At 45.3% G+C, this 25929-nt stretch overlaps 1 protein-coding gene across 2 annotated transcripts in view; it reads right to left on the bottom strand.

Moving 5' to 3' along the window:
• The window catches only part of SVEP1 (sushi, von Willebrand factor type A, EGF and pentraxin domain containing 1), a 1471106-nt gene that overhangs the window by 868599 nt on the left and 576578 nt on the right, over window positions 1–25929 (bottom strand). For both annotated transcript variants that reach the window (XM_069630907.1, XM_069630908.1), the window contains exon 6: window positions 1269–1448. In XM_069630907.1, coding sequence (XP_069487008.1) covers window positions 1269–1448 — 180 coding nt within the window. The remainder of the gene's footprint in view (window positions 1–1268; window positions 1449–25929) is intronic.

Genomic DNA, 25929 nt, shown 5'->3' with positions numbered 1-25929 from the left:
TAAGAATTTACAACAATTTCTGCAATTTTGACCATATTTGGTGTTTTTGCCCAGTCCATTCTAAAGACAACTTTAAAAGCCATTCTGACTGCTTGACAGTCAATTACGTTTTTCTCTTGTGTTGAAAGGGGGAAAGCGGAATTGATAGTCTATTTGAATTCTGCCATTCCTGAATACCTGCTCTCTCCTCCTATCTCTTTACATTGCCTATTGAGGGGTGTGCAGGGGGAACCTCTAACCACAGTGCTATCTAATCTGAACCCACACAAAAGTATTATTTTCTGCGCTGAATTGTTTTGCTCACTACTTACTCCTTGTGTATTAAAGATATCATTCAGTGTTCCCTCACCCCATTGGTTATTGCTGTGTACCTATTAAAACCTATTGTGATAAAATTCTAAATACTAAATCAATATTTACCTTTGGAAACCAGCCTGATTCCTGGTTCAGTGTGACCGGGGGGGGGGGGGGGGGTTCCAGGAGAAGGGCGTCATATGAGTGGTATATCGTTCAGAATATATAACTTTTAGACAAAAATAAATAAGGATTTCAGTTGTGCACTACATGCTATGCGTTGACTTCGGTTTGTGCCGGATTGAAATCACTTACAAGTGCTGAGAAGTGGGCAAACCAGAGATTACAAACGTTTTATAAGAAACGGAAGAAGAGATATGGGCCAGAAATTAGCAGGAAAGAGAGGATGCAAGGAGGGCTATTTTAAAAGAGATATGACAATAGCATATTTAGGAGAAAAAATGCTTTACGTAGACAATGTGCATTTTTTCTAGAACATATTTTCCTACTGACTTCATTATACTATTTCCTATGGGATGTGTTTCTCCCAGCTACATTTAATTCAAAAGAAAACTTTTGATATAAAATGTCTGTAGCAAGCATGGTAACCCTAAATGTATGTAAAATATAAGGATAACACAATAGGGCAATGGACATCCTCTTCTATTGGAACTAAAATGCAAACATATGCTAGAAATTCCTGGCATGTCATATTATGTCATATTATGTTATCTTAAGGTTGGAATGTAGAAGAGTCTGAAAGACTGTACGCTACATGCACCCAGAATATTGCCTCATATCCTAGGCTCAAAAACAGATGTACTGTGAGAAAGAGGGAACTGAAGAACAAGACTCCAACTTCTACTAGCTAACAACTTAACAATGCATTTTAAGAGCTTGTTGTACAAGATGCAAGAAAGCATTCCATATGTCCACACTTTTATTGGACTATAACAGAAAGAAAGCAGACTTACCCTCACAATGTGGTTCCTTCTCATCCCATTCGGAGTTGATTTGACAGGTGAGTCTTCCCATTCCTTTTAGCTGATAGCCTTCTTCACAGCTCACAACACATACGGTTTTATATGTGTTCTCACTGGCGGTACAATTAATAATTCCATGCTCCACTGGTAGAAGGTTTGGGCAGGTCCGGACTGAAAAGTAATAAAGTAAAATATGTTTTTGTCAGTGCCTTTCGTGTGTCTCTTCTGATAAATACAGCTGAAGCTGCAGAACACCTTTAAATTGTCTTTCCTTGAATTTTCTGAGACGATTGTTGGGTTCTCACATTGATTTGTTTTGGATTTGAATGACTACATTCATATGAACATTTTGGGAAATGTCTCCCAATTACTCAAGATATTCACTTAGCACCCTGAGGTGCACTTAAATATCTCATATACGCTCCTGACATTCATTACAGTGCTACCTATACCTTACATAGTGGAAAAATAGAGGAAGAACATTTCTTTCTTGGACTATTCCACAAAATATATGTTAATGATGTATTTGAAGAATGATGAAAGAGGTGGCACATGGCAGATATCAAGATGGAGGGCTTTGTAGTACTGGGGGCGGTTGCTTTTTAAGCCTGGGTACAGAGCTTCATCTCTCTGCAAGGGCTGTTACATCAGTATGCAGATGGTTCTAGGTCTCAATCAGCTGCTCCATGATGCATAAGGAGTGGATCATAGTCAAAGACCTGTTCTAATTTTGGTCACTTTGTACACATTAGGCCAACCATGTAAATTGGGGAAATGACTGGAAATGTAGCATTTAAGGGCTTTTTTTTGTTTCCGTGCTACTTACTATGTTGATTTTTTTTTTTCTACTGTTGGGTTGCATTACAATGTGGTTTAAGAATATAATAACAAACTTAGTTTAACTACAACAATATATTTGATAACAGAATATTGGAATACTATGCTAGCGCACGCCGGACAATGCTATTGTTACTTTTGAATGCCACTACTCTGATAATGTTTCTGTTCAGTTTCTGTGTGAATTTGGACTGTTTCCGACACGATTCAGTAGCAGAATATAATAATACATAATTGGGAAAATACTATTATACTATAGGAGAACATTGTCACTGTGTGCTTTTTATTAAGAATTCTGTGACATGCAATGCAACAATACTTTTTAGGGCATTAACTGGCTTGGGGGCCAGACACAACACACTGGAGCATGATTTATGGCTGCTACGACTCTGGATTAAAGAGTGGCTTGTTTCTTGTTCTTTGATCTCTAAACTTAAGAAAACAAAGAAAGATGTGAATGCAAACAGGTTATCACATCGTCATTCTCTACATGCCTAACGTGCATACATTAAAGAAGAACACAATCCTAAAACAAACTAAATATATCCTTCAAGTAGGTAGTACTTCAATTGTTCCAGTGTATGCATGGGGCTTTAAAGGACGCCAACCACTTTATTATATATTCACTAAAAAAACTTTAAAGTGTAGTTAAATGGAGTAATTTAACAAACAAAACCCTTCAAATACAGTGGATATGGGACGTCACAACCAGCTTAACTCCAGGCGCGTTGACGTTGCAAAGCCCATGAGCACATACATACAATAAGAGAAGGGAGTCACAATGACATACACAATGGCATTATGGGGACATAGCATCATGGGGTACATCAACGGGGACCGAGTTAAGCTCGTCATGACATGCTACGGCTTATACTTGCAAATTAATCTGCGCAGCCAAACCCTTCCTGTCGGACTCCAGCTGCCTGACACTCGCCAGAGCCCTTATTCTGTCTCGCCTTGACTACTGCAACGCCCTATACCTGGGATCTACCAAGGCTACCACTAGTAAACTGCAAACCCTTCAGAACAATGCTCTCAGAGCAGCCTTGGGCATTTCTAGAAGGGAACACATCACAAATCTCAGCCAACACAACAATTGGCTCTCAACCAAAGATAACATTCTTTTAAAAATGGCATCACTTACTCATAAGTCTCTGAACAATGCTGCCCCAACTTACCTGATCAACAGATTCCACCGGCAGGCCTCATCAAGACCCACCAGAACTGTTTACAAAAATTGTCTATCGGTTCCCCACTACAAGCGGGCCACTATAGGGGGCAACAGCTTCCCAGTAAAAGCTGCTTTGCTATGGAATTCCTTGCCACCCAATCTTAGAATTGACATGCCCTACCAGAATTTCCGCTCACTGGTAGTCTCCTGGTTGAAACTTGAGACCCGCTAAGACTATTTTGTGCCAGAGCCACCCGCACAATCTGTAACCATGTGCTCCTCCTGATTACCTGCCTGCGTGCCTTCTTGCTTACCTGTATATAATGGCCTGCAAGCCTACCACTGACTTGTATATAACAATGATGTATTTTATTCCTGCATTATGTATATTCTCTGTACTGTAACTAAGCTTAGAAAATTCTTGTAAAGGCTGCGCCCTGATACCCCCGGGTACGCTCGCGCATTATAAATAATAAAACAAACAAACATCCACTGAAGGTCAAGGGTTTTGTTGCGTTCAATCTGCTCAATTTAGCTACACTTTAACTAACGTTTTTTCAGTTAATTTATGGGCCACTAGCCATGGCCTTCGGCTGTGCCCACTGTACATGTTCCCCCAATATCTTTCTTTTGGACCCAATAGGTGGACATGGGATTTGGAAGTGGCCATGATGCATGTCTTTCGGGTCCACTAGCCAGGGCCTTTGGCCCTGACCAGTGAGATTGCCTGTGGCTGTGCCTACTGTATCTTTAAAAACACAATATTTCTTTCCCACTCACTAGCCATGGGCTTTGCCCATCATCATTGGCCCGGCCTTTGGCCGTTGCCCCTTTACATGTTGCCTCAACAGCTTTCTTCTGGTCCCAATAGCTATGGCCTTCAGCCATGCCCAGTGCCCAAGTCCTTCAGCCGTGGCCACTCTATGTATTACTCCAATAGGGTCCCTAAATGGGCCCACTAGTGACCCCGGCCTTCCGCCTTGGCCACACCAATATGATTCTTTTTGGCATATTAGACATGGCCTTTGGCCAGGGATAGTGGCCATGGCCTTTCGCCATGGCCCCTTGACATGTTGCCTACTAGGTGTTGTGTCCACGATATATGTTCCCTCAAAAACTTTCTTTCACTAGGAGGTCACGGCCAACTATACATGCCTTTTGGGCTGACTAGCTAGGGTCTATCTTTTAGAACACAATGTTTCTTTCCTGCTCACTAGCCATGGCTTTCATCCATGACCATTGGCCCCGCCTTTGGCAATGATCCCTTTTCATGTTGCTCCAATGGCTTTAATCCAGTCCCACTAGCCATGACCTTCAGCTGTGGCCACGCTACATATTGATATGATATGATAAAGTAATTTATAATGCGCCCGTACACAAGTGTTTCTAGGCGCAACAAGACAAGGAAGGGAAGACAGAAGGAGGACAAAACAAGGATCTTACTAAGCCTTGTGTCATTCAGATTGTGCAAGTGGGGTAGGGAGGGATGGAAGAAGTGCCAGGGGGACAGGGGTTGGGGAGAGTGCAAAGGAACTCATAAGTGCTGCCAGGGAGGAGGCTTATATGTGCAGAGAGTCAGGGGACTGTAGGGTTGCAGATACAGTCCCTAAGTGGTTCGGAGGCCCAGGGGCAGTGCAAGGGCAACTGGTCATGCAGGAGCCTGGTCCCATAAGTTCAGTTGCCAGGTAACCAGTGTGCGCAGCAGATAGGGACATCAGCAAGGGAGAGGGAGAGAGAAAGCAGAAGTGAAATAGAAGGTCTTGAGTTGATTCCTGAACCTTAGGTGGTCCTGTTCATGTTTGAGTGAGGCAGCGAGGCTGTCTCAGCAGGAGGCCTCAGCTGAAGACAGAGATCTACCTCCCACTCTCCACCTGGAGAAGCATCTGACCCTCAGAGAGTTGGAGGTGGATGTGCAGAGGGAACGAGAAGGAAGGTGCTTAGGAAGGGAACGTTGGATGTGGTGTGGTCCCCAACCCCAGAAAGCCTTGTGGACGATGGAGAGGATCTTGAACTTGATCCTTGCAGCCCCAGTGAGTCAGTGGAGAGATTTCAGGCTGGGGAGATATGATCCCTGGGTGAGGCCAAGGACAAGTCTTGCAGTCCTGTTCTGGATTAGTTGTAAAGGGCGAAGAGTAGAGGGAGGCAGATTTAGAAAGAGGTTGTTGCAGTAGTCCAGCCTAGATTAATGGGAGAGGAGGAAATAGGAGAGAGAACAGAGACCATATGGAGGGGTCATTGGCTTGGAGAGGGAACGACAAAGAGGATGTCGGTGAGGGTCTGTCTGGAGGAAGCACTGGTGTAGGTATCAGCCATAGGGAGGCCTAGGTTGGAGACTAAGATGTCTCTTTTGAGCTTCTTCCTACTAGACATATTGAGAGGGATAGTATAGTCGATAGAATAGCAGTTAGAGAAGATAGGGGAGACAAGGAGCACCATAGAGGGTGCAGGGAAGAGAGTAACATGGGTTGGGGGACAGCACAAGCAGGAGGGGGATGGAGTCACACACTAGGGGCAAACAGGAGGGAGACATACAGGGGGTCACACACAATAGAGGGGCCAACAGTAAGTACACCACAGAACAAGAACACTTAAACCTTGCGGGGCCCTAGCATGAGTGGAGAAAAGCAACAAATGTACACTACAATGGTACTCAACGGCATGAAAATGCAAGTACAAACAGAATACATAGCTGGTAGTCCTAGGGGACCTAGAGGAGAAGAAGAGAAACACACATGATGCAGTACTTAAAACATACAATGGTAACACTACAAACAAAATACGCAAACACTGATAATCCAAGGAGACCTGGAAGTAAGAGGAAAATGCAAGTGATGCAGTGGAGTGACAATACAATAGTCATAGTACGAACGGGCGTGGAATGCAGAGACACAAAAAGGTAACAATACACTGGTCATGGCTCAGGGGAGCCTGAAGAGGAAGGAGAGGAGGGAAGCAGACTGATTGCATGAGAAGCAATGCTGAGAAGGATGTGCAAGGCCAGAGAATCAGTGGCAGTTGGTGGGGGGGCAACACAGAGAAAGGATGTGCTAGGTCAGAGGAGAGAGGTAAGGACAGGTAGTCTGGGTATGCACGTGGTGCAAAGACGAGGGGAGTTGGGCCTAAAGTTGCAAGGGGACGCACTTGACGTGAAGTGGGGAAGGGAGAGGGGATGAGTGCGCAGGCAGGGCAGCATGGCCTAAGTTCAAAGTGAGCAAACGTGGGGAGAAGAGGGACATGCAGGCAGTGGAAGCAAGGGGCACACTCATGTGGAAGAGGGGGAATGGGACAGAAAAGCAAGTTCCTGGAGTTTCGTGGATTGCAGCAAATGGTACTCTCCCACGCTGCACCTTCTTACCTTGCAGATGAAGATGTAGGGTGAAATTGTCTGTGCTCACAATTGGCGCTGCTACCCCATCGCCGCCAAAGACCTGCATCGCACAACACCACAGCCTTGTCCCGTGAGGGCTTTGCCGCACATGGCCTAATCCTTGGTTCTTAAAGGCTCGGGAGCGTGGAAAGGTGCGTTTTGTGCTACTTGTCATCAGGCAGCATCTCCTGCGTACCTGCATCGCACACCACTGAGTCCTTGTCCTGCATGGGCTTTAGGTTTCCTAAAGTGTCCCACTAGCCATGTCTTTTGGGCACACTAGCCATGGCCTTTTGCCATGGCCCCTTGACATGTTGCCCACTAGGTTTTGTTGGAGTCCACTACCCATGGCCTTCAGCTGTGGCCACTTTTCCTTATTGTACTATTCAGTTCCTTAAAGTAGCTCAGTTGCCATAGCCTTAGGCCACACCCATTACCGCCCAACACACTGTGGCTGTAAAATTCCCCTTTTTTGTCTTAATCTAATTTTCTTTAAGTTTACAGTTATCTGCAAATGTACGCAAACACACATAGTTATCTGTCAAAACTGTGCAAAATCCCAAACTCTTCTCTCCCCTCCCAAGCACTCATCAGGTGCCCCCTCCTTGTGCCATGCTCGCCCCACTCTGCTTAAGTAATTTTTTCCTCCCTGGCCCTTCCCCATTCCCCCCAAAACACGTCTGACACACTTTCATTCCCAATCTAGTTTTCTATAATAACCAGGGTTATACTGCTGGATAACCCTGTTATGTGAAAACATTCAAGCTCTGAACTTGGTCCCTAGCACCCCCCCAAACTCCCAATTTCACGTTGTCCTCTTTCCCCTTCACCACCTCTAGCCTGATGCCATTTCATCCTTTTTCCTTCTCCAAATGGCTTTTTTTTCACTTTTTGTTTTCAGGTATCCAAAATGAATCACAAAAAATGAGTAATATCTGCTTCCGCTCTGCAGACTCATGTCCTGGTTCGGTGTCGCTGACACCTCTGGACCAATCAAAGGACACGTGGTGTTCGCGGACATCAAACACACACGCTGATTGGTCCATTAAAAACCTTATGTGCATCAAAACATTTGAAACGGACGCCATGTTGTCAAACTAATGAAATAATCACTGGGGAGGTGAAGGGTGATGAGTATGGGATGGGATATGACCATAAAAAGGCAGAAAGCATTTTTTTTCCTTTTTTCTCCAAAGTCCATGAACATCTCAGATGTTCGGGGACATTGCTGGGATGTTCACAAACTTGACAAAAGTTTGAGGACATCCATGCATATTTCTGTATTATAGGGTCAATGAAAAGCAGTTTATGGTAGGCTTATAACTTTGGCGCCATTCAATGAAACTGCATGTCAGTATCATTCTAGACTGGACTTTCAATGTTTCTGCAATGTTCGGTGCTGTTTCGCCAAGAGGGTGAAAAATTAGGGGGGGTCCCAAAATGTTTGAACGGCTTATACATTTATGCCATTTGAAGAATCTGCATGTAAGTTTGCAAAATTATGTTAGACCCGACTTTCAATGGTTTTGTAAAGTTTGGTGTGGTCTCAACATTTTTAAATGGCTTATACCTTTGGTGCCATTTGACGAGTGTGCATATAAGTTTGCAAAAAGATTATAGACCCAACCTTGATTGTCTATACAAAGAGTATGAATGGGTTTTGTCAAGTGGGGGCTAAGTTATATCACTGTTATTTGTACAAATATTTTTTTAACAGTTTTCAAAAAATAAAACATAGACAGATTTGCAGCAAACATGTGCGAGGAGCTTCGCAATGACCCGAAAGCATAGTTTCACAAATGTGTCTGTTTTATTTTTTGAAAAGTGTCATAATGTAGGTACACAAAATAGTGATATACCATTTGTGAAGGAGGTATAGCTTCTGGTTACAGCCATAACTCAGAAAATCAGAACATCTGGCCACTGGCCACAGCCACGAGGGACTGGTAATGGAGTTAAAGTGGGCATGACCACCAGCCAGAAGTGCTGCATGGGATTGCAGCAAACATGCGCGAGGAGCATCAGCAGGTACCTGAAAGCATGATTTTGCAAATCTGTTCTGTGTTTTATTTTTTCCATAGTGTCAAAATGTAAGCACAAAAAATGGTGATGTTACTTTGGTGCCTGGGCATTGGACCTGGCCCTCGGAAGGACAAATGTGTACTCTAATTTCCTTATTGGGGCAATGCCGCATGGTCGAAGCCCTAGGTTTGAATGGGAAACAAAATTCTGCTTAAGGTTACAGCCTGAAGTGCTGGACATGGCTGCAGCAAATCTGCGTGAGGAGCATTAGCAAGGACATGAAAGCATGCATTTACAAATGTGTCCTGTGTTTAATTTTTTCCAATGTGTCAAAATGTAGGTACAAAAAATAGTGATATAACCTTTGTACCTGGGCAGTGGGCCTGGCCCTATGCAAGGAGAATGTCTACTCTGATTTGCATATTGGGACATGTGGCATGGTTATAGGCGTACGTTTGAATGGAAAAAGAAATTCTGCTTGTGGCTACAGCTTAAAGTGCTGTACGGGTTTGCAGCAAACTTGCACGAGGAGCATCATGAAGGACCTGAATGCATGCTTTTGCAAATCTGTCATGTGTTTCATTTTTTTTCCAAAGTGTCAACATGTAAGTACAAAAACTAGTGATATAACTTTGGTTTCTGGGCAGTTGGCCTGGCCCAGAGAAATGTCTACTCCAATGTGCTTATTGGGGCATGTGGCATGGCCAAAGTCCTAGATTTGAATGGGAAAAAAAATTCTGCTTGCGGATGCCGGCTAAAGCGCTGGATGGGATTGCAGCAAATTTACACGAGCAGCACCAGCAAGGATCTGAAAGCATGTTTTTGCAAATCTGTCCTGTGTTTGCCCTCTTCCAAAGTGTCAAAATGTAAATACAAACAATTGTGATATAACTTATGTGCCTGGCCAGTGGCACTGGCCCTATGCAAGAAGAAATGTCTACTATGATTTGCTTATTGGGGCATACAGCATGGCCGAAGCGCTAGGTTTGGATGGAAAAAATAAATTCTGTTTGCGGCTACTGCCTGAAGTGCTGCACAGGGTTTCAGCATACCTGCGCAAGGAGCATCAGCAAGGATATGAAAGCATGCTTTTACAAATGTGTCCTGTGTTTTAGTTGTTCCAAAGTGTCAAAATGTAAGTACAAAAAATTAAATTGTGATATAACCTTTGTGCCTCGAGTGTGGGCCTGGCCCTCTGCAATGCCAAATGTTTCCACTAATTTGCTTGCTGGGGTATGTGGCATGGCCGAAGCCATAGGTTTGAATGGGAAAAGAAATTCCGCTTGTGACTATAGCCTGAAGTGCTGTACGGTATTGTAGCAAACTTGCACGATCACCATCAGCAAGGATCTGAAAGCATACTTTTGCAAATCTGTCCTGTGTTTGACTTTTTCAAAAGTGTCAAAATGTAAGTACACAAAACAGTGATATATGCAGTGGGCCTGGTCCTCAGCAAGGACAAATATCTATTCTGATTAGCTTATTGGGGCATGCACCATGGCCACAACCCATTTCCTATGGATTTTGAAGACTTGCCATGTTTGCACGCCATCAACACTGGCCATTGGTCACATTATGAATGTATAGTGGACACTGAACTAGGATACAGGGTAGGTATGGTGGATAATGGGGGTGGTTTGGTGGGGCTGGGGCCATGGTCAAGCCTCATGCCATAGGCAATTCAACCATGACTTGCATCCCCAGCATGTGCTGCTGATAACGACACACATCAGTATGTGTTGCAAAAAATATATTTGTTAAAGGAGGTTTGTGGTTCTTTCATACATGATGAACTATAAATTACTTATATACCATCATGAAACACTTTCACAAATAAACACCTATCAAAGTCACGGAAAAAACGTTGTTAAAAGGACATTAAGGTTAAGTTGCAGTAACAAAAACTTATACAATTCAGTGAAAACACATTGTTAAAGGAACATAATGAATAAGTTGCACTAATTAAAACCAATCAAATTCACTGAACAAACTTTGTTAAAGGGACTTTATGGTTACAAGTTACATCGAAATTCGCCAGTAATTGTAAGCTATGCATCCATAACTCAAGCCACTGCAATGAACTTCTAACAGTTACACCCAGGACATCAAAGATAACATCACAAATGAAATCATTGATGACATCACTGATGACTTCACAAATGATGGTATTACTGTGTAACAATGCAAGTGGAAGGTCTGTGTAAGGGGTAGCACTAACAGTGGCATTTACAACATATCAATGGTGATCAGTAGCCTTGTAGTAATCTACTCCATGTCACATAAAAGGTGTTTATTTAAAAAGAAACGTTTTACTGAAGTATTTTTGTGAATACAGCAATCAAATAATACATAAAGAGAAACAATCAATGCAGCATTGATCATAGAACTAAAATATTCTTAAGATGATATGTTTTGGTAGTACAATGATAAGTCAAAGCATATCACATTCTTGAGAAATGTATTATCTGTGTGGGGCCTGCTTCTTGTTCTATGTATGTGCATTATGACCTCAGGGCAAACCCTACAGAACAGAACTTCAGAATATAGCACAAGGTCAAGCTCTACATGCACAGTACTTTTTCAGACTGTGTATCATGGTTTCAATGTAGTATAACCACATGAAGTCCTCAGATTAAAATGAATACTATCACTGAACAAAAACATCCACCCCAGATATGTGATGTCATCCATGATGTCATTGATGATGCCATGTGTGATGTTACCTTTGATGTCCTGGGTGTTAATGTTAGCGGTGTATGGCAGTGGTACGAGTGCCGCTTGCACATCTTACAGTAACTGGGGAATTACTTGGGTTTATCCGATTTTACCTGCCACCATAACATCCCTTTAGCAAAATTTTTTCACTGAATGTCATAGGTTTTTGTGTCCACAAGCCTCAGAAATATATATATATATATGTATATATGATACATTACTCACCGTCTACTGTACCCATGGTGCTTCACGCATCAAGGTGCCTCAGGTTGTGTTTTTCTGACATGAGGTTGCATGAAGTGTATCGTGAGTACAGGTGTAGAAATGCAGATTATATATCACATAAAGCCCAGAAAACACCCATGCACTTTCTACTCCAGGGGAGGAAGGGTGGGCGCATGTGAATCGAAGCAGATACAAGCATCAGAAATACGATTATGGTGAGTAATGTATTCCTTCTGAGGCTTGTGGAATCTACTTAGATCACATTCTATGCATAGATTAGCGAGCAGTGCTTGGAGAAGGTGGTGGGTTGTGAGAAGGTACAGCGGCAAATAGATGTTTTAGCACCGCTTGTCCCACCTGAGAATCTGCTTTAGAGTGAGTGTCAATGCAGTAGTGCTGAGTAAAAGTATGTACTGAGCTCAGTGTAGTTGCTTTAATTTAGGTGAAAACCTAGGGTGCGTTCTTAATACCAATTTGTCTTTGTGGGTGAACAAAAAGAAAGGGTTTTGCACTGACAAAACCTGCAGTTCATTGACTCTCCTTATGGCGGTGGTAGCCACCAAGAAAGCTGTTTTATACATGTAGTGTTTAAGGCTTGATTTATGCATAGGCTCAAAGGGGGTTCCATGAACTTCGCAAGTACTACATTGAGGTCCCAGCCTGGTGGCGGGTTTGAAATAGGACTGTTGAGTCATTTTACTCCCTCCATGAATGCCTTAATGACAGGGATTTTTCACCATGACTCCTTACTCTGAGAAGTGGTGTACACGGATGGAGCCACTAGATGAACTTTTATTTAGTTAAATACTAGCCCTGAGTCTGGTAAGTGAAACATGTAATGAAGAATGTGTGATGGAGTACATTCTACTGGGTTTGTTTGTTTTGACTGACACCAAATTACAAATCTTCTCCACTTGTTAAAATAAGAGTGGCTGGTGTTTAGTTTACGTGCCTCTTTGAGGATTTCCATACACCTTTGAGGTAGAGTTAGATGTCCAAACTCTATGACCTCAGGAGCCAAGCTGCCAAGTTCATAGAGTGAGGTTGAGGGTGTAATGTTGACCCCCTGTGCTGAGTGAGCATGTTCAAAGGGCACAGGAGTTAGATCAGGTCGCACATCACCAGTTTGTGCAGATGTGGATACCAAGATTGTCTCGCCCACATAGACGCAACTGGGATTAATGTCATTTGTTCCTTGTGAATCTTGTTCACCACTTTGCTCATTAGTGAAGTCGGGGGAAAACCGTAGGCAAATTTCCCCGACCAACTCATCCACAGGAGTTCCCCTTGGAGTTGTGTTGGGGAAAGCTGGCCATTGTTTGTTTTCTCTTGTTGCGAACAAGTCTAGCGAGGGGTAGCCCCACTGAGTGAAAATGTAATCTACAATATCTTTGTCGAGCTGCCACTCATACTCTTCTGGTAGAGGATCTCTCCTTAGTGAGTCTTCTAGAGTATTGAGATCCCCTGCAACATGTTGAGATGTTAGGAACATGCCCCGCTTGAGTGCCCACTTCCATATTTTCTGTTCTAGCCTGAAGAGATTTGGAGAATGTGTGCCCCCCTGCTTGGTTATATAGAACATCGTAGTGGTGCTGTTTGTGAGAATTTGTACTGATTGATTTGTCAGTTGTGCTTTGAAGGCTTGGAGTGGTTTGAGCACTGCTAGAAGTTCTAGCAGGTTGATGTGGTTCTGTGCTATTATTTGAGTCCACATACCATGCTTTGTGAGATGAAGGTGATGAGCCCCCCACCCGGTGAGAGATGCGCCTGTTGTAAAAACTGTTTGCACCGCCGGGTCATGGAAGGGTTTTCCCTTCAACAGATTTACCTTCGTCCACCAGCGTAAAGCTTGTACTAGGGTTGGCGAAACAACCACTAGATCGTCCCACTGACCGTTTGCCTGAGACCACAGTTTACATGCCAGGTAAATGCATGATGTCATCATCCCGAGCAAGTTCATTGCTTTGTGTACGGTTATCTGGCAACCGGCTAGATACTGAGGTATTGGCATCAGTATGTTTTGTACTCTTTCCTTTGATGGAAAGACTAGACCCTCTTCTGCCTTTATGACAGCTCTTAAAAACTGTTTGGTCTTGTTTGTTACAAGATTTGACTTTTTATCGTTGATTGAGAAACCCAATTGGAAAAGTAGATTGATCGTTCTTTGGGTATTTTGCTTGCAAATTTGTGGGGCTTCCCCTGTGATCAGCCAGTCGTCCAGGTAAGAGTACACTGGGATTGACTCTCTGCGTAGGTGCGCCGCCACCACCGCCAGTACCTTAGTGAATACCCTTGGAGCGGATGCTATGCCGAAGGATAGCACCTTGAATTGGTACTGCTGGTTTGCTATCTTGAAACACAAACATCTTCTGTGTGCTGGGAACATTGAAATATGAAAGTATGCATCTTTCATATCCAAGGTTGCCATGTAGTTCGCCCGCTTTAGCAGTGGGATTACTTCCTGTAGCGTTGTCATGCAGAATTTCTGTGACTTCACATAGGTGTTTGGAGGGCGAAGATCTAAGACAGGGTGCATTGTGAGGTCTTTTTTGGCACAAGGATGTACAATGAATAAATACCCTTGTTTACCTGGTTTGCCAGGATGACTTCCACAACGTCTTTTAAGAGCAGCGCTGTCACCTCTTCCAATAGAATGTGCTGTTCTTATTTGGAGGTGGTTCTTTGTCTTGGTGGGTGGTTTGCAGGTTGCTGTACTAGTTCTATACAATAACTGCCCACCACGGTTGAAAATACCTACTTGTCTGAGGTGATTCCCTCCATGGGTGAAGTATGATATGCGTCCTCCTACTGGAGTGGCATGGGAGGGAACCTGTAGCGGGTGGTCATTGTTTGGGGGTGTTGAGCCGCCTCTTGAAGAGGAGGGTCTACCCTTGCTGCAATATCTTCTCTGGCATCTTTGAATACCTTGCAAGGACTGCCCTTGTGGAGAGCCCTAGGACGAGCTCTGACCCTGGTTGTACCCTGACCCCCGTTGTGAGTTTTGCCCCAAAAGTGGCAAAAATCATAACCTCCTCTTTGTCCAAAGGGTTTATTAGTAAGTTGCCTCAGTGACTTCTGGGTATCATATTCTTCTTTGGCACTCTTTAAGGTGTCTTCCACTGCCTTACCGAACTAGACATTTGGTTCTATTGGCATGTTAAGAAGAGTAGCCAGTGTCTCGAGCTTAAACCGTGATTGGCGTAGCCATGCATGGCGTTTGATAAGTGTGCCCTCGGCTATTATCCTCCCCTCATTATCTGCTGCATCTAAATTATTCTTGAGAATGTAGTTTTTCCACAGCTTTACCTTCTGCATCGGAGATAGAGAGAGTTGTGATTTAAGGGCCTTTGGGCGGCCAATTTGTCTCACGTATGGCAGTTGTAGCTGGCCAGTAAGGTGGTGTTATTGATCATTCTCGCCTGTTAGGCTGCCAAGGAGGCGAATTGTCTACCGAAAGTATACATTTTGTTACTATCATTATATGGGGGTGCTTCTGAAGGGGATAGAGGTGTTCCCACTCTCTTTCTAGTGGTTGTAACCACCAATGAATCAGGTTTTAATTGATAGCTGATGTAAAGGGGGTCTGAGGGAGCTGGTCAGAAGACTTTTTCAATGTGCGGGTTTTCAGCCTGTGTTAAGTATGGAGTCACTGGAGAGGGTTGGATTTGCCTGTGTACAGATTGGAGAATTGGAATTAATTGTGTAGCAGACTTTTTATCTCCCAAGATGTTTTCAACAAAGTCCTTGCCTACCAGGGTCTCCTGTGTATTAATCCTGAAATGTTCTTCTGCTTTTAGGACCATCTAATTGTATGGAATTTGATTGCTGACTGGTGAGTCTGCCACTGGTGGGTCTGAATGATCCGGCGACTGTATGACGTAGACGTCTTCATTGTCATCATCATAAAATTGGTCTACATCCCCCATGTTCCCTTGGTCTTCAGTGTCCGTGTATGCCCCAGTATCCTGGAAGTCCTGAGTGGAGTCATAGTAAGAAAGCTGCCCTGGATCCTGCTGAGGGGTGGGTGCTTGTATGGTGTCTGTACGGGCTCTTTTGGCAGGGGGATGTGTAAGTGTGCCCTACTAGCTGGTGGAGAGCCCTGAAGGTTTACTAAAACCTCTGGGTGGTTGTCAAAGAAATTGGCTAGTGAAGACATACATCTCATGACCCTATCAATTTCTTCTGCAGACTATTGGGATGAACTTGGGACAACAGATGGAGTAGGAGGGGTGGGTGTTGGCTCAGTTGCAAGGTGTTTCTTGTGCCTCATAGCCCCTGAAATGGTCGCCTGTCCCTGGGTCATAGTCCCTAAACTAGAACCCTCCTTTTGCTTAGAGGACTTGTGGTTTCCAACGTCTGACCTTTTAGTAACATGTCCGTGACATGTTTTTTGATGAACTCAGATATTTTTTAGCTCTGTGAGGACTTTGCAGGGGCCTTCGAATTTGCGGGAGCCTCCAACGCATCTTTCGACTGTTGTTTATCGGCATTTGTGTGGGCTAACGGCGTGTGTGGACTTGAAGGTTTTGGACACAGTGTCAGAAATTGACTTTTCTGTTGATTTCAGGGGCCTGTCGTGAAGCGAATCCGAGCGCGATGGCCCAGATGAAAGGGAACTGTCAGACCTCCCCATTGATGCTGTGTGTGGTCTTCCGGTCAGCATTGAGTTTGACTTTTGACTGTTGGATGTGTGCTTTGTGTAATGCTGTTTGTTTGTGCTGCCGGGTGTTGTCCCCGTAGCAGAGTTGCCGGCCTACCTGATGGGGTCAGGGGCTTGCACAGAGGCATCCAACGGATTCCGTTCGCCCTCATCATCACTAAAGATGCCGATGCTGCCATCACTGGAGGCACCCTCAACATCCATGGCAGCTTCGGCTTGTACGACGTGGTGGGCTCATCTCTTTTTCTTGCGGTCCTTAAATGTCTTGGGCTTGAAGAGCTTACAAGATTTGCAGTGGTCTTCATTATGGTCCTTTGAAAGACAAAGATTTCACACCCGGTGCGAGTCATTCCAGGGAAGTTTTCGGTTGCAAGAAGGGTGTATTCTTCATTGTGTGTGGGGAAGGCAGCCTGGCAAATAAAGTGGGTAGAGGGGGAAATATGCATTCTCTTAGGGTAACTAAGAAATTAACCACCCCCCACACTCCCTACTGTGAGGGAGGAGGCCCAGAGTGGCATTCTGAGCCCGTCTGAAAAGTTTGTCGAGACAAGTTGAAGCAGTTGTTGACAAAGGTATTCCTCAATGCCGTCACCAAAGTTCTTGTAGGTGATCGGCTAAGAAATGACAGTAAGAGTAAACTAGATCTAATTATATTTTGTAAATACTGGCAATAGACAGAAGGCACTCCGCTTTCAGTGACCGGCAATGATGGCGGATAAAAACAATCTGAGGGACCTCGACGCGTGAAGCACCACGTGTACATTAGACATCACAGTAGGGATAGTATTACTGGCACACCCTGCCATCGTCCCTTTTCGAGTTTCGAATACAACAACTGTAATACTCTGCAGCTTCCACTAGATGTCGGCCTATGCATAGCATGTGATCTAAGCAGATTCCACAAGCCTCAGAAATATATATACACAAGGGGGGGCGCTGTTGCGCACGTAGAAAATGGCTGCCTAAACCCGCTGCTCCTTCATCCCCACAAGATCCTGCGCTTGAAGATCTGCTCATAGGCCATCTAGAGGGCTAAAACCTACTGGAGCGGTGAACAACTTGAGAAAATCTGAGCCCGCTGGGGTACCGGACTGCTGAGATCTTGCTGTTAACAAACCTGCCGGCGCGAGCATCGGTGTCGTGTCGTGCCGACGCGCGGCACCAGGAGAATCTACCCGGCGGCCGTGGTTGCTGAACCCTGCAGGCTGCGAGTGGGTGCAGTCTATGCTGGCGGCTCTCGCCCGGCCCTGTTATCCGGCCCGCGCTCTTCACGAGGTGGCGGTTGGAGGTGCTTGTCTCTACTGTGGAAGCCCCGGCTCTAATCTGGCCCTTGGCGCCGACCTGCTTGATACTCGACTGCCTCCTTCCCCCTGATCGCGGAGTATCGAAGCTCCCACCCACACATAGACCTGCAGACAGTGGAGCTGGACAATCAAGTAAGCGGCCGGCGAGAGTTGGGAGGGGGGACGCGGTGTGCCAGTCCTGCCGCGGAGGCTGCTCCTGACGGCTCTGTGCCGTGTTTCAACACATGAAGTGCTTCTATACGCTGAATGCCCCCGGCAGACACTTCATCGAGATCTGTGGCCTTCCTGATCCCTGCCCTCCTCTTTAGGCCTGTAAATACGATTGGGACGTACCGGGCAGCTCGACAAGCTCAGCTCTCTGTTGATTGAAGTGGTGTCTCGCCAGCGCCATACTGCTGCTACGCAGCATTTCTTTATACGCCCTGCAAGCTTGGCCGAACCTCGCGGTGCTGCTATACTGGCAGTGGCGCCTGGGAGCACGGCTGGCCCTCACCCACAGTCTGAGGTTTAGACCCTCTTGAGCTTCTGTGATGAACCCAATATACGCACGTGACTCGGTGTAAGCATGGGGGAGCCAAGCAAGTCAAACAAGGCATCCAAAACCCCCGCTGGCAGGAAGAAGGGCCCTATGGACATGTTTACCAACATGGCTAGCCACGCTGTGAAGGTGGACACACATCCGGATGAGGGCGCTCAGGGCGAACAAGATGGGATGGATAGAGAGGATAAAATAGAGAGGATAAATTGACAGCACTAGTACAGAATGGATTCTTTGCAGTGAACACTAAGCTGGACGAAATAGTTGCCACCATCGGCTCCTTGATATATATACCCAGATTTCTCCACCTCTGTCCAGGCAAGCAGACGCTCGTATGAACCGGTTAAGAAACTCCTTAGAGCACGGCAGATCACATACGCCTTGATGTTCCCGGCCAAAATGAGAATTCAGCATGCAGGAAGGGCACACGTTTTTGAAAACCCATCTGAAGCCCTATCTTATATTGAGTCCTCTATACCCCTCCCTCCAAGAGGGGAACGACCTGCGCCGAACAATAGACCCCGGCCGGCGGACTAGGATGTGCGTACTCTTCTGATCTGGTTGCAGCTGGTATGGGCCTTATTTCAGGGTCCCTGGTAAACTGATACAAAAGATGGCCATCTTCTGTGTTTGGTGGTGGATGGGAGCTGGGGATGGCGGTCATGTGAGGCAACATGACTACCCCAGGAATACTCCACAAGTTGAGGGACAGACATCATCAAGTTGGGGGTGACGATGAGGGTGGTGGGCGGGGTGGGGAGTTTGGATTGGGTTGTTGTCAATACAATATCCCATGGGTTGAATTGGGAAAGGCCCGCCACCTTGTGGCACTTTGCCCTGGGGGGGTTATCGAGGGAACTGGTTATAGGTTATTGGTTAAACAAGTGGTCTGTGAGATTCTGACACAATCCATGTTATTTGAAAAATACATCCAAGAGGTTGGAGATGCTATTCAAACATTTCTACGTAAGACTTAGACCACGCATTGAGGGTTAAACTATTGTCATGGAATGTAAGGGGACTGAATAATCGGTTGAAGACTAAGAAGGTTGGAAATTATATTGTCAGGCATGGTGCTCAAATTGTTATGCTGCAGGAAACGCATACTGTTGATACTAGTAATGAGTGCATACTTCCCGACTGGGGCAAATCCAGGTTCTGTACAAACTACTCATCTCAGTCCAGGGGTGTTGCCACGCTCATACATCCAAATCTGGGATTTCGCCCCGATGGCCATAAGTTAGATCCCCTTAGTAGGTATGCTCTGGTGTGGGGCTCGATTGCAGGACAGCGGATGCTACTGGTTAACACATATGGCCCTAACATTGATGACCCCGCCTTTTATACAAATATATTCCAATTGCTATCTGCCATTGATATTCCTAGTATAGTCTGGGGTGGGGACTTCAACATTGCTATGGACCCTAAACTGGACAGATCCAGCACGGTCGTTAGAGCACCGAGTAGGGCTGTGCTAACTTTGCGACATGTCCTTTCCCAGCTCTCCCTCGATGATGCCTGGCGAGTGATGCATCCGAAAGGAAAGGCCTACACATACTACTCTTTGGTTCACAATTCCGAGTCCAGAATTGATTATTGGTTTGTTTCCCCCGCTATGCTTGCTGTAACAAAGTCGTGTGAGATACTGCTGCCCCGTACACTGATCACTCCCCGATAACACTTGAGGTTACAATTCAAAACTGCCCTAGATCTCCCAAAAGATGGAGGATGCCCGGGGGGTTGCTGAGTGATCCTGGGGTGGTGGAGGGGCTACACACCGGAATTGCGGAGTTCCTCGAAATTAACATGGGCTCTGTTGATAGATGCTCCACGGTATGGGAATCCTTTAAGGTATGGGCTAGGGGGACACTGCTATCCAAATCCGTGGGTCTCCTGAAAGGGGTTAGAGCTGACCTGACCCAAACTGAGGACGAACTGGGGAAACTTGAGGACGAGTACGCTCGTACACATGATAAGGCCATACTAGCTGGAATACAGCAACATCTCCAGGAATTTGGCAGACTAGCTGCTAGGGAAGTACAGTACATGGCGGCCGCGGTCCAAGCCCGTAAATATGGTGAAGGTAAAAAAGCGGCAAGGACACTGTCTAAATTATTGAAACAGGACAGGAACCCTGATCAAATTACTAGTATACAAACGGCTGGCGGAGAGGTTTTGCTGAATGAGAGTGAGATCAGTATTGAGTTTGCTAAATTTTATCAACAGCTGTATAGCAATAGAGACACTAGGAAGATCACGGAAATCTGGGCATACTTAGAGACGCTGACAATGCCGAAACTCCCTGAAGAGACCCGCCTGGCAATGGACCAACCTCTCACTACTGACGAGCTTGCTGAGGCGATTAAGGACTTGGCATCCAATAAAGATCCAGGGCTAGACGGCCTGGGTGCTGAGTTTTACAAGGAGTTTAGTGCTCGTTCCATTGTTATTGCCGGTTTGGGAGGAATCCCTCCAATGTAAAATACTGCCCCCGTCCATGAGTGAGGCCCTGATAACTGTTCTTCCTAAACCGCGCTGCCCGCCCCAGGACATGTCGTCATATAGGCCACTATCTCTTATTAACACAGATGCTAAGATATTTGCCAAAGTACTGGCCAGTAGGCTTCTGCCGGCAGTTCCTACACTTGTACACCCTGACCAGAATGGGTTTATCCCCACTAGATCTACGGCTCTTAACCTTCGTAGTCTCTTTGGTATTATGGCCCAAATAGACCCGGGCAGAAACTCTGTAGCCGTATCATTAGACGCAGAAAAGGCCTTCGATTCTGTGTCGTGTGCCTACTTGCTGGCAGTACTGGAGGAATTTGGTGTTGGCCCTAACTTCATTAGATACGTGGAATTACTCTACACGGAACCTGGGGCGTGGGTAATGACCAACCAATCAATTTCGTATCTGTTTTTATTGGGAAGGGCCACTAGCAAGGCTGCCCATTCTCACGCATACTATTTGCCTTGACAATAGAGGCAATGGCTATAGAGATCTGACTGCGACACTCCAACAGGGGCATCAACCTTAAAGGGGCTACTCAGCGAATCTCTCTATACGCGGACGATGCGCTTTTATATATCCGTGAACCAGAAAACAACTTAGTACCTATTATGGCAGAGATTCAAGAGTTCACCGCACACTCGGGGTACTCCATAAACAGAGACAAGTCGGAGGTTTTCCCCCTCACACCGTCAGCCGGTTGCCCCGGCTCCCTGTGTGGTCTGAAGTGGTCTGGGGAGTCCATCCGATATCTGGGGATACTTGTCTCACGTGGGAAACACACGCTGTACACCGACAACTATGAACCACACCACAGACCTTGAAGACTAAATTGCTGTTATGGGACTGCCTGCCGATGTCATTGCATTGTAGGATAGCAGTCCTTAAAATGATAGTCCTGCCCAAGCTATTATACCTATTCGTGAACATCCCGATTTGGCCCGGAAGACCCTTCTTTAATAAACTTAGGTCTATGGCAACGACCTTTCTTTGGAATGGGAAGACTCCAAGGATAGGGTGGGAAAAACTGACTGAACCATAATCCGCAGGCTGCTTAGCAGCACCTAACTTTGAACTGTATTATTATGTTTCCCAGGCCCAGTTCTCGAAATATTGGTATTCCAAAGACGAGGGTCCCCCCCATGTGGAGGTAGAGGAGCTCACCACTACCCCCATGAACATCCAGTCTGTAATCTTTGATGCACACTACAGGGAGTCATGTGACTTCAACCCGATGAGCTGTACAATTGGTGCATGAAAAGCTATATTTAAAAGACTGGGAGTACTGGCCCCATATAATCCCGAGGTTTCACTTTGGAATTAGCCTAACATGCCACCAACACACGATGCCAGCCTACGTGAGGCCTGGGATCCCAGTGGAGAGATGAGACTGGGAGATATGTTTATTCATGGGAAGTTTGCAACCCTTCAGCTGATCATGGGGGCGCTTGGCAGGGGCCCACTTAGGACACTGCAGTACTATCGTATGAGATCGGCCTTCCGGAGGTGCTGGGCGTCTTTCCCCGATGAAGCACCCATGCGTGCAGATGATAATGGCTGGCGACCGGTTGGGGGTGTCCAGTATGTACACTGTAATACAGGCACACTCACCCTCAACTAACCTGATCAAAGATAAATTGGAAAATGATCTCCGAATCCCTATAGACAACAAGACCTGGGAAAGGTACTGTTCCCTTACCAAGAGGGTTTCCCTGAACGCTGGGCTACGCTTAATACAGTTTAAAATTATAAACAGATTGCACTACACCCCGGCCAAAATATCCAAATTTGTTCCAGATAGTCCAGGCAAATGTCCCAAATGCAAGGCGGATCAGGCTGGTTCGTTCCACATGTACTGGGGGTGTCCGATGGTGGCTGGCTTCTGGAGGGAGGTGGCGGATATCCTTGAGCAAATTCACAAATCCCCCCCGGCATTGACCCCACAGAAATATTTATTTGGAGATATAGGCAAGTGCTCTGAAAAAATCAGAAGACTGTTTAATGTCTTGTGCGCAGTTGCCAAAAAGGTATTCTACAACAATGGAAGAATGCTGCGCCACCCAATGTAAAGCAGTTCCTCCGGGAATTGAAATATGTAAATGAGGCTGAAGAACAGTTTGTCCTCACCCGCCCATCGGCGAAAAGACCTAAAGATATTTGGGGGCCCTTCAGAATGTTTTTGTGTGATATGATCTCCGATGAAGATGAAGCTATGTAAACTTACCACCTTGATGAGATGTATGATATCTGTACTGATTTTCTATTCTGTCATGTTTATTTCTAGCTGTAAGGTAAAGCTGTAACTGTGTTATGTATCTTCTGGACCACTAATAAAAAAAGTGTTAAAAAAAAAAGAAATATATATACACAATAATCTACATTAAAAAATCACTGCTCCATTTTGTGAAAATCCCAAGGGTGTCGCACTGACTAGTCCCTTGGGATTTGTCATCCAGGTGGCCAGGGGACGGCTATCGCTATGGGATCCAGAACCCGGGGGTGGACCAGTACGTGAGGATCATCTGGATGAGGGGTCCTTGGGGAGTGGGTGTGGGAAACCCTTAGGAAAGATATGGTATCCCTGTACACATTTTGCTGTAGAACACCCTCATTCCATGTACTATCTAGGAACTGCATCCCCTCTTTCCTACACACTATCTGCTGCATGGACAAAACACTTCAGGGAAGGACAGTCTCACACACAACCAGTCCATTTGACGTGTCCCAAAATCAGGGTCAGGCAGAGTCAGGCACTTAACCTTAACGACTCACACCTGAATCCTGTTACTTCCCCCCTGGAATAGAAGGCAGAGCATGAGAGCACCTGGAGAGCAAGGCGAGAAGGGCAACTGAAGTGAACGAGACCGCAGAACGCAAGGGCAGGAAATCCTGCAAAGGCGACACAATATTGAAGCATAACAGACGGGACTAGGAGGTAAACGAAAGGCTGTGGTCCTACAGCTGTGAGGTGAAAGTTGCTACAGAATCCCAAAGGGGCAACTCCCTGCCACTGCAGAGGGTCACGGTGGTACCTCCTTCATTTGCGGCCTGAGGGGTTGAAAGGAGGCTAGCCACGCTGGGCCAATAGTCTTGACTGAATGCAAGGTCTTGATAAACTGTATCAGCCGCTGCCTGTGAGTGAAAAGGAACACCGGCTTGTGATAGTGAATAAAAAGGAAATGAACGTTTGAAGTGCTTGTTAGGTTTTCAAGAAACCACGTGTGAAAGCACATTGTAGCAAGAATGAAGAATGCTGAGATTGTACATGTGAGAGACGCCGCGAGAGAAAATAACTAAGAAAGGAAGCGAATAGTCAAAGTGTTCATACGAGTAGAAAGTCAGGGGTACAAACCCCCTCGTACAGTCGAAGATGTTTGACAAGAAGTGAAAGGAACTGCAGATACCAGAAGGTCTCGGGAGTTGAAGCCGGTATAAACCTTTGAACTGTATCCAGTGACAGAGTGGCCCAGTGAAACGTGATCGGCTATCGGAAGTCTCTGTTTTGAACTGGCAAGTACATAAAAGTAAAAGCGTGATAGATTGCAAAGAAACAAATGTGATGCTGACGGTTTGAAGGGTCGCACCCTATGGAGGGAGGCCAGAACTGTCTACAGAGGAAGGTCTGAACCTGGAGGAGGGGGATTTGAGTGAATCGGTGAAAGTGAAGCTGGTAATGTTAACTGAACTGTGATTGAAGGCTACTGTGAACCCGACAGCGGGGTGCCAAGTGAAAGTACAGAAAGGTGAATCCGGCATTTTTATAAAGTGACTGAACAGTGGGGTAAAGACAAAGGTGAACCCAACAAAGGGGTATCATGAGAAAGCTGCAGAAGAGGGGAATACCGCATGGTGAGAGCTTGGGAAAAGACTTGCGCTGGCGGGCATAAGACATTGATTTGAGGGATCCTACCTTTTTGGAAGAAACAGCTTCCTGATGCCTGTAGACCCAAGGGGTTCTCACAGTCATGCCACTGTTGCACCTTGTCCTGTCATGCAACGTGGGGAAGGGAGTGTATTAGTTCAGTAGTCCTGAACTACCAAATCCCTTTTGGATATTTTAGTTTGCATTACACTCTTTTGTTAAGCATATCATTGTCCTGCACCATTTATTTATATAGAGTAAGGATTTGGCATTAGATCTTTTAGCATAGGCCATTTTAATTTTGACACAACACCACTAAGACAGAGATTTCTTTACTTTGATGGTCGTAGCGTGCTCCCATTTTTACGTTTAGGTTTAGATTAGGTGTTTTTCTCACCCGTTCATACAGTTTAACAGTTTAATAAACACCCTTGGATTGTACTACTTATGTCTGTCGTGCTACTGATAACCACGCCTTCCTAACAATATACAAAAAATTCCCAGCACTCCATCTCGATGTGCAAAGATAAAGATTTGTATTAAAACATATCTGTTAAAAAGTACTAAAAACATGGACTTACAAGAGCAACAATAATTCCTGAAGCTAGAAATCAACCACGCGTTCCACCCCTCTGCAGGTTGATTTCCTGCTTCAGGAATCATTGTTGCTTTTGTAAGTCAATGTTTTTAGCACTTTTTATGGTGGTGTGGTTAAAAGGAGGGTCTGATTAGCAGACCACACTTTCTGAGATGAATTACCTGCTTCCTTTTATTATTAATAAAAATGTCAACACAATGCTAAAATACAAAATAGAGGAATTAAGTAATATGTACGCCTCAATATAACTTGTTTCCCTTCTCCTTCTTTTACAAAATGTTTCCATGTCAAAATGACTGCATGAACACCTAGCCAACTAAAATAATGACCGTTCTTTAATTGTTTCCATGAGGTGTTGCACAACTCCTGGTGGGTTGGAGGGTGAGATTGAGGTTATAGTCCGTATCACCATTGTGATATTTCTCATTAGTGAAATGTACTGAACAAGCTATATAGGGTGTATATACAGCATGTTTTTTTTTAAATGTTACACTGAGTGTAATTGGGAGATTTTGTCCGGTCTCCCAGTTTCACAGCACTGTCCACCAAGAAACCTCTATCCACTTAACCCTTTGCAATCTATCAAATGTTATGTTATGGTATGTTGATTCATACAACGCACTGCTACCACAAAGGGGCAGTCTCCAGGTGGTCACATAGCTTTGCAAGAAACCCGGACAGGGTTGGTTAGTGAAGGTCGAGGGATTGGATAGGTCCATAACCAAGATAAACTGGGGTCTGTGTGTGTTGGGTGGCAGATGGGTTGATTGCATGCAATGGCTTGTTGTATCCGTGTGGGTGAGGCCCAATGCCCGATGTTGTTTGTTGTATGTGAATGTCTGTT

This window comes from Ambystoma mexicanum, chromosome 6q, assembly GCF_040938575.1.
Source record: "Ambystoma mexicanum isolate Mex_15411 chromosome 6q, UKY_AmexF1_1, whole genome shotgun sequence".
NCBI classification, from domain to species: Eukaryota; Metazoa; Chordata; class Amphibia; order Caudata; family Ambystomatidae; genus Ambystoma; species Ambystoma mexicanum.
This window is presented reverse-complemented; position numbering and strand designations above follow the sequence as displayed.